Source organism: Eriocheir sinensis, chromosome 3 (assembly GCF_024679095.1).
Source record: "Eriocheir sinensis breed Jianghai 21 chromosome 3, ASM2467909v1, whole genome shotgun sequence".
Taxonomy (NCBI): Eukaryota; Metazoa; Arthropoda; class Malacostraca; order Decapoda; family Varunidae; genus Eriocheir; species Eriocheir sinensis.
The window spans coordinates 6,099,212-6,109,211 of record NC_066511.1 but is presented as its reverse complement, the minus strand read 5'-3'; the positions used below and the strand labels follow the sequence as shown (position 1 = coordinate 6,109,211).

At 43.2% G+C, this 10,000-nt stretch overlaps 1 protein-coding gene across 2 annotated transcripts in view; it reads right to left on the bottom strand.

Annotated features, from left to right (window-relative positions):
• LOC127003915 (neurogenic locus notch homolog protein 3-like) overlaps positions 1 to 10,000 on the bottom strand; it is a 60,679-nt gene that overhangs the window by 17,405 nt on the left and 33,274 nt on the right. For both annotated transcript variants that reach the window (XM_050871021.1, XM_050871025.1), the window contains exons 6-10: positions 7,664 to 7,795; positions 5,268 to 5,402; positions 4,689 to 4,811; positions 4,121 to 4,261; positions 3,816 to 3,863 (exon numbers count right to left, since the gene is read on the bottom strand). In XM_050871021.1, coding sequence (XP_050726978.1) covers positions 3,816 to 3,863; positions 4,121 to 4,261; positions 4,689 to 4,811; positions 5,268 to 5,402; positions 7,664 to 7,795 — 579 coding nt within the window. The remainder of the gene's footprint in view (positions 1 to 3,815; positions 3,864 to 4,120; positions 4,262 to 4,688; positions 4,812 to 5,267; positions 5,403 to 7,663; positions 7,796 to 10,000) is intronic.

Sequence of the window (10,000 nt, the reverse complement as noted above, 5' to 3'; positions counted from 1 at the left end):
TGGCGGCGGAATTTACGAGGTAGAAGACTATCAGTAAGAGGAGGAGAGATGATGAGACGAAGAGCCTTAGACTCAACTCTGTCTAGAAGAGCTGTGTGAGTAGAGCCCCCCCCCCCCCCACACACACACACACGTGAGATGCATACTCCATACGAGGGCGGACAAGGCCCCTGTATATGGATGGCAACTGTGTGGAGGAGAACTGGCGGAGACGGTACAGAACGCCCAACCTCAAGGAAGCTGATTTAGTGAGAGAGATGTGAAGTTTCCAGTTAAGATTTTGAGTTAAGGATAGACCGAGGATATTTAGTGTTGAAGAAGGTGACAGCTGAGTGTTGTCCAGGGGCGTAGCCAGGATTTCAGTTAGGGGGGGCACAATCTTTGCCAGTCTGTCTCAATACTGATAAGGATTTTCACCAGTGGTTCTTAACCTTTTTCATCGTATGACCCCCTGAGACTCTCTAGGGTATTACCGTGACCCCTATAATAAATTTTGTAATGGTGACCTTTGTGTAAAGGTAAGGTAAAACAAAACTATATTAAGATCCCGGTTTATAGAAAATATTACAAATAAAAGACCTTGAAAAATACCACAGATCCCCTACAAGTGCTATTTCAAAATCCATGGAACTAATGCACATAAAATAAAACCTACTTATTCAATCTGTGGGAGGATTGACGTCATTGTTTTGCAGCCATAAGTACATCAAAGCGAGGAGCAGTGCTCAACAGGCAACACCTCATGTCGCTGTCAATCACAAGTATACTGCTTGCCTTCGTTTTCAGTGCCATCATTGATGAGAATCCAGCCTCGCAGCGATAGGTCGAGGTCCAGTATGGTCAGTGCACGCACCGAAAGAAGAGGATAGTCGTCATTCAGTGTCGCCCAAAATGTCGGAAGCTCTTGTTCAGAAAATCCGACTTTCAACTGAGTATCTTCACGAATTTGAAGAAATTCTATTTTCGCAGCAACATCAGTATCACAGATGGCACTGTCTTTCACTGAGAAGGGTCTGGAGATCCACGCATCAGTACAGCGGTCATCCAGTCCTGGAAAGTAACTTTCGATGGCGTCATTCACTGCCAGAAGATGAGCTGAGATCTCCTCACGGAAACTGCATTCAGCTTCTGCCAGAGAATCTAGGATAGTTGTCATAGAGGGAAGAAAGTTGTGTCACTGTCCTGAACTCTTTTCACGTAAAGTTGAATCTTACACTTGAATACTGCCACTTTGTCACGAACTGTGTGCAGCATTGCAAGGTTTCCTTGGAGTGAAATATTCAGGGAATTCACTTCAGAGAAGAAATCAGCCAAGTAGGCAACCTTTGTTACGAAATAGTCATCTTGCATCATTTCGTGAAGAAGATTTTCTTTCGAGGTACGACCTTCTTGCAACAGCATCGTTATTTCCTCTCGAAGTTGCAGCACGCGATTCAAAACTTTGCCACGTGAGAGCCAACGTACCTCCGTGTGAAACAGGAGAGCAGAGAAGACAGAGCCCATTTCTTCACAAAGCACTTTAAAAATCCTTGAAGTTGTTGCGCTCCCTCGGATATGGTTCACAATCTTCACAACGTCTGTGAGCACTTCTTGAAGTCCAGGTGGGATAGTCTTCGTCGCCAAAACATAAAGATGAATCATGCAATGAGTGAAGGAGACATGCGGAGCGACATCTGTACATAGACCGACAAGTGCTTTCCAATTCAGCTGCTGGAAGTATGCCTTTGTACAGCCTGTGCCTAAGAAGGGTGACCGCTCCAATCCCTCAAACTTCCGCCCAATAGCTTTACTTTCATGTCTATCTAAAGCTTTTGAATCAATCCTTAACCGGAAGATTCAAAAGCACCTTTACACTTCTAACCTTCTATCTGATCGCCAGTATGGATTCCGCAAGGGGAATTCTACTGGCGATCTTCTTGCTCTCTTAACTGACTCTTGGTCATCCTCTCTTAGCCGTTTCGGTGAAACTTTCTCTGTTGCGCTAGACATATCGAAAGCCTTCGATAGAGTCTGGCACAAGTCTTTGCTTTCTAAACTGCCCTCTTTCGGATTCTATCCCTCTCCCTGTTCCTTTATCTCCAGTTTCCTTTCCGGCCGTTCTATCTCTGCGGTGGTAGACGGTCACTGCTCTTCCCCTAAACCTATCAACAGTGGCGTTCTACAGGGCTCTGTCCTATCACCCACTCTCTTCCTGTTATTCATCAATGATCTTCTTTCCATAACAAACTGTCCTGTCCACTCATACGCCGACGACTCCACTCTGCATTATTCAACTTCTTTCAATAGAAGACCCTCTCAACAAGAAGTACACAACTCCAGACTGGAGGCTGCAGAACGCTTAACCTCAGACCTTGCTATCATTTCCGATTGGGGCAGAAGGAACCTTGTGTCACTCAGTGCCTCAAAAACTCAATTTCTCCACCTATCAACTCGACACAATCTTCCAAACACCTATCCCCAATTCTTCGACAACACTCAGCTGTCATCTTCAACACTAAACATCCTCGGTCTATCCTTAACTCAAAATCTCAACTGTAAACTTCATATCTCCTCTCTCGCTAAATCAGCTTCATCGAGGTTGGGCCTTCTGTATCGTCTCCGCCAGTTCTTCTCCCCCGCGCAGTTGCTATCCATATACAGGGGCCTTGTCCGCCCTCGTATGGAGTATGCATCTCACGTGTTGGGGGGGCTCCACCCACACAGCTCTTCTGGACAGAGTGGAGGCTAAGGCTCTTCGTCTCATCAGCTCTCCTCCTCCTACTGATAGTCTTCTACCTCTTAATTCCGCCGCGATGTTGCCTCTCTTTCTATCTTCTATCGATATTTCCACGCTGACTGCTCTTCTGAACTTGCTAACTGCATGCCTCCCCCCCTCCCGCGGCCCCGCTGCACACGGCTTTCTACTCATGCTCATCCCTATACTGTCCAAACCCCTTATGAAGGAGTTAACCAGCATCTTCACTCTTTCATCCCTCACGCTGGTAAACTCTGGAACAATCTTCCTTCATCTGTATATCCTCCTGCCTACGACTTGAACTCTTTCAAGAGGAGGGTATCAGGACACCTCTCCTCTCGAGTTTGACCTTGCTTTTGGTCGCCTCTTCTGATTCTTTTATGGGAACAGCGATTAGCGGGCTTTTTTTATTGTTTTTTTTGTGCCCTTGAGCTGCCTCCTTTGTTGTTATAAAAAAATATATATATATATATATATATATATATATATATATATATATATATATATATATATATATATATATATATATATATATATATATATATATATATATATATATATATATATATATATATATATATATATATATATATATATATATATATATATATATATATATATATATATATATATATATATATATATATATATATATATATATATATATATATATATATATATATATATATATATATATATATATATATATATATATATATATATATATATATATATATATATATATATATATATATATATATATATATATATATATATATATATATATATATATATATATATATATATATATATATATATATATATATATATATATATATATATATATATATATAATCTCTCTATATATATATATATATATATATATATATATATATATATATATATATATATATATAAGGTAGAATCCTCAGGCCCCTGGACAGCACTAACATAAATAAATTGTCCATTAGACCTGATAAGTAGGTCGAGCCGGTAAAGTCTGTCATTACGTGAACGACTTGGATGGGTCGGCGCACATGCGGCGTCCTGTCACGTGTGCCCCGACCCGTGCCACACTCACCGACACATGTTGATCCGGCCAACAGCGTCCCCGTTGGGCACGACACACCTGCAGGACACATCACCGTGATTACCCACCCTATCACTCGAACTACCGGTTAATTTTGCCATGTCATGGTTATTAGTGTCTATACGGCCGCCATTATCTTCCTAGTTACAGTAATCACTACAATTTGTTCATCATTAACATGAATATACATACAGAGCAAATATAATTAGTTTATAATGAGCTGAATTATTACGTGGAAATTAATTCAATTACGATAGAAATATTCCACGTCGCTGACAAATTCCGGTAATACTCACGTGCACACTCTGCAGCGTGTGGAGGACTGCTGGTGAAGCCCTCGGCACACACACAGAGGGAGCTGCCCACCCCCTCCACACACTCGCCCCGCGCCCAGCACCATGCCCGCTCGCTGCTCGGCTTCCCGCACTCTGACGCGTCTGGAAGGGAACAATAAATGTCCGAGTAAAATGAGAGTTTCATCCTGTACATTTGCTCTCCCTCAGCCCGTTGAGGGTCGTCATAACTCAGGGACATTAAGAGTTCCACCTGCGTGAAGAAAATAGGTCGTTATCCTTGTTAGTGATACAGACAGAAAAATGTCTAAATATCCCCTTTAACTTAGCACACTGTAATCTCTTACCTAATGGTGTTCATCACCTTTTTTCCTACACAAAGCCTCCGCAGAACGAAGGTTTAGGATATCTGGGGATGACACGACGCACAGGGCGGCCTCGTGTCTTTATTATACCAATTTCCTTTAATGCTTTGTTATTTGCTATAATCAACAAGGGTAGACGGGGATGGGAGGGAAGGCCGTCTAGGGTAGGCCTGCTATGGGGTGGGAGAGGAGAGTAAGAAAGTTACCGAGGAAAGCAGTGCCGTTCTTGATGTATCCGGGCCGCGGGAAACACTGTTCGTCTCCTTCGGGGGCTCGATAACACACGCTCCTATCCGGCGGGCCACACTCACATGCGGTCTTGGGGTCGTCTGTTGGTGAGAAGTCAATAAAGAACGGCACCGGGTTGACAGGCCTGGCATTCTTATAGCCTTCATGACTTCCAGTTGCGTCATCCCTCAAACCAAGTACATTGTAATCCCAAACATCAATAAATTGCAACAATAACTTGTGCTGAACGTTCAGAGTGTTAAAGCGAAACAAACAAACAAACAAAAAACGTAGCATTCTTTCCTATCTTTGCGAATTAGAGCGACATCTTACTTTGCCTCAAGTAATTTCCGTCAAACATTAATGAATTCCAGGAGTAGCGTTGGCAGCCTACTTTACTTTGATTTTACTCTATTTTTGCTAAGGCTATCCTTGCACCATGTAAAGTGTAAGAAAGAAGAGCTGGAAGACAGATTAAAGAGGAGGGAGAGGGTAGAGGAGCTGGGAAACCGAAAACAAAGAGGAGGAGGAGGAAGAATAAGAGAAGGGAGACTAACCGAGGACACAGCGGCGTTGAGTATCGTTCCAGGTGTGTCCAGGAAAGCAGTCACAGGTGTAGAGGAGTGGGGGCTGGGCGTCGCGACACACGTGGTCACAACTATGCAGGTGTGGGTTGAGGCACTCATCCATATCTGTGCAGGTGTGTTAATCAATTACTGAAACACTTGTGGGGCCGGTGAATGGGCGGTGTAATGAGGAAGGGAAGCCGCGTAATGAGGGCGTGTGCAGGGGTGACCCGAACGGTGAAGGCGGCGGAGGGCCGTGTGTGTGGAAGGAAGGGTTATAGATGTGTGTATGGGGGGGAGGGCTACGGTAACCATCTGCCAGATGGGTTATCTTTTCAAAGCAAGACTTTCCTCCTCCTCCTCCTCCTTCTCCTCCTCCTCCTCTTTCTCCTCCTCCTCTTTCTCCTCCTCCTCTTTCTCCTCCTCCTCCTCCTCCTCCTCCTCCTCCTCCTCCTCCTCCTCCTCCTCCTCCTCCTCCTCCTCCTCCTCCTCCCTTCTCCTTACTTCTTCGTAAGTCATGTAAATTGCTGAATGTATGCTATAAGGGCATGAAAGTATCTTATTGAACAAATGATCGTTATTCATTTCATACTTCATTCCTACTTAATGAGAGGTAAAGTTAAAGGTAAAATTGGGGGGCTACGCTAAAGCTTCGCTTGGCTGCAGTGCTCATCTCTGTTGCATTGGCCCTTGAGCCTTTGGTGAGAAGAACTCATTACCCTGGGACAGATGCCCAGTGTGATATTCGGGTTACCACAATTTACCTTTCCTAGGTTTCCCCAGGTATACCCATTTATTGACTAGCCCGAAAAGGAGGATGAACAGCTGGGTGAGCTGCACGTCAACTGCCCTGCCGACTAACCACTGGTCCACGGAGGAGACAAATTAATGAGAGCTAAAGAAAAAAGGATGTTATATTTAGGAATGGGAAACAATGTGGAAAGTTTTGAGAGACAGGTGAATCACGACCCTGTGCTCTTTAAAATTACGTAGATTACAATAGATTCAAACAATTAAAATGATACGCACCATATCTCTCTCTCTCTCTCTCTCTCTCTCTCTCTCTCTCTCTCTCTCTCTCTCTCTCTCTCTCTCTCTCTCTCTCTCTCTCTCTCTCTCTCTCTCTCTCTCTCTCTCTCTCTCTCTCTCTCTCTCTCTCTCTCTCATTGCTAAATTAGGAGGTGTTCAACGTCGGGCAACAAAAATTATCCCTTCCTTGCCCAACAAACCCTACGAAGAAAGGCTTTCCGCCCTCAACATGTTCTTCCCTGGGAAACATCGCCTCCGAGGAAAACCGATCGAATGTTTTAAAATACTTAATGGATTCACGAACGTGGACAAATCAAAATTGTTTATGATCGATGACACTTTGCGAACGAGGAATAATATCATAAAACTTAAATGTAGGCAAGTAAATTCAGACTGCACCAAATTTTTCTTCACCAACGTTGTTGTGCGAGAATGGAATAAGTTCCCACCTTCAGTGGTCCAGTGTAACACGACTGACTCTTTTAAAAACAAGCTCGACCGACACTTCCTTCAACTTAATATTAACTAGAGTTGAAATGCAAAGTTTTGGAGCCATCTGATTCATGTAGAATCACTTAGGTTTAAGGACAGACCACCTAGTCTGGACAATGGGGTCTGTGTGGTCTGATTTTCTATGTAAATCTATGTAAATCTATGTAAATTCTCTCACACACACACACACACACACACACACACACACACACACACACACACACACACACACACACACACACTCTCTCTCTCTCTCTCTCTCTCTCTCTCTCTCTCTCTCTCTCTGCCTATCTATCTTCATCTCTCTCTCGCTTCAAATTTTGCATGTATCATTAAAAGTCAAAGGAGAAACTCATGTAAACTCATCTCGGTATTTGAAGTGAATTTTCCCTTTTCTTCTAGCGTTATATTTTCATGGAAAAACAACACCCACCCACAAGATAACGAACGTCAATGAATTCTCTTCAGAGCGCACAGGAGTTAAAGGTGAACTATGAGAAAGCCTTTCAAGGGCATTAACGTGCTGCGCTTATACCTTGACACACACACACACACACACACACACACACACACAAACACACACACACACACATGCACACACTTTAACTTACAAGATACACCTTTTCACACTCCAGCGTGCAAATTAGGCTTAAATATTCTTCAGTAAACTCATTCATCACAATTTTTTTTACACTTACTTCACAAAATAAACCTTAGTGAGATGACACAAATGTTTCAAGCTCCCAGTCCCTCCCTCAACTGATTTTTTTTTTTAATCTCCGACAAATCTTGGCATATTTTCATTCTTAGAGATGAGTTTTATTGACGAGTTTTATTCACATAACATGTGGACCAATGAAACTTACTGATGCATGAGCCGTTGTCTGTCCTGAGGAAGCCGTCAAGGCAGACACACTTGTGGCTGCCGTCGCTGTTAACACACCGCTCGTTGGGGCCGCAAGGCGAAGCGTCATTCCCGCCCACACACTCGTCAATGTCTGGGGGAGAAGAACGCAGCCTTAACATACCAAAGCTGTATTTCTATTCATATATATATATATATATATATATATATATATATATATATATATATATATATATATATATATATATATATATATATATACTCTGTTCCCTCCTACTATCTCTATCCTAATTTCAAATCAAAGCTGGATGTTGCGTCTACGTAGTCAACGACATCACTTGTTCTCGTGCCCACGACCTTGACTCTTCTGAATTTTCCACCATCTGGCTAAGACTTCATTATCACTCTTAGTAAATACATATGTGCTGTTTATCTCTCACCTAACTCTACCAACTATGTAAAATTCTTTGAATACTTGAACTTTAAAGTGGAGCGCATCTTGACTCACTCTCCTTTCACTGAAATCTTCATTCTAGGAGATTTCAATGTTCACCATCAGCTTTGGCTTTCATCCTCTTTCACTGACCAGCCTGGTGAACAAGCCTACAACTTTGCTATCCTCAACGATCCAGAGCAGCTGGTTCAGCACCCTACACGTATTCCCGACCGCCTTTGAGATACGCCCATCATTCTAGATCTGTTCCTGACCTCTAATCATTGGGCTTACTCTGTCAAACTGCTCTCTCCGTTGGGCTCCTCCGATCACAATCTTATTTCTGCATTTTGTCCTATCGCTCCTGTACAGCCTCTGGACCCACCGAAGAGGCGATGCTTCTAGCATTTTGCTTCCGCTCGGTGGGACTACCTGAGGATGTACTTTTCCGATATCACGTAGAATGATTACTTCCTCCAGGAGATAGACCCCTCTGTGTGTGCCCAGCGCATCTCAGAGGTGATTGTCTTTGGAATGGAGGCATACATTCCACGTACTTTCTTTACATCTCATGCTAAAAAACCTTGGTTCAATCACTCTTGTTCTCGTGCTATTAAAGCTAGAGAGGCAGCTCACAAAAGGTACTAGAGCCTTCGCATTCCTGCCAATCATGATCTTTACATTTCCGCCCGGAATCGTGCCAAATCTATTCTCCGACTAACCAAAAACTCTTTCATTAATAGAAAATGCCGCAACCTTGCTTTTTTCTAATTCTTCCCGAGACTTCTGGCACCTAGCCAAAAATATCTCCTTCAATTTCACTTCATCTTTTCCTCCTCTCCTTAACCCTGACGGCAGCACTGCCTTTGCTGTCCTGTGTCTCTGACTCGTAGATTAGAGTAGATGATAGCAACAACAAACAGCCTAGTTAGGACCAAGAGGTTCGTTGCTGTTTGCTTTTCCTTTGTAGTTCCTTTGTACTCTAAGGCTGAACTCTTCTCACAAACTTTCTGTAAAAATTCCACTCTGAATGATTCTGGGCATATTCCTCCTACTCATCCCCCCTCTGACTCCTTTATGCTTATTATTAAGATTCTTAAGAATGATGTTTTCTATGCCCTCTCTGACCTCAACCCTCAGAAGGCTTATGGGCCTGAAGGAGTGTCCTATTGTCCTTAAAAACTGTACCTCCTACGGATTCTATGCTCTCTGCTCCTTTATCTCCAGTTTCCTTTCCGGCCGATCTATCTCTGCTATGGTAGACGGTCACTGTTCTTCCCCTATACCTATCAACAGTGGTGTTCCTCAGGGCTCTGTCCAATCACCCATTCTCTTCCTGTTATTCATCAATGGTATTTCCATAACAAACTGTTCTATCCACTCATACGCTGATGACTCTACTCTGCATTATTCAACTTCTTTCAACAGAAGACCCTCACAACAAGAATTAGAAGACTCCAGACTGAAGGCTGCAGAATGCTTAACCTCATACCTTGTTTTTATTTCCGACTGTGGTAAGAGGAACCTTGTGTCCTTCAACGCCTCAAAAACCCAATTTCTCCACCTATAAACTCGACACAGTCTTCCAAACACCTATTCCCTATTCTTCGACAACACTCAGCTGTCACCTTCTTCTACACTAAACATCCTCGGCCTATCCTTAGCTCAAAATCTCAACTGAAAACTTCACATCTCCTCTCTTACTAAATCAGCTTCCTCGAGGTTGGGCGTTCTGTATCGTCTCCGCCAGTTCTTCTCCCCTGCATAGATGCTTTCCATTTATAAGGGCCTTGTCCGCCCTCGTATGGAGTATGCATCTCACGTGTCAGGGGGCTCCACTCACACAGCTCTCTTGAACAGAGTGGAGTCTAAGGCTCTTCGTCTCATCAGCTCCTCTCCTCTTAC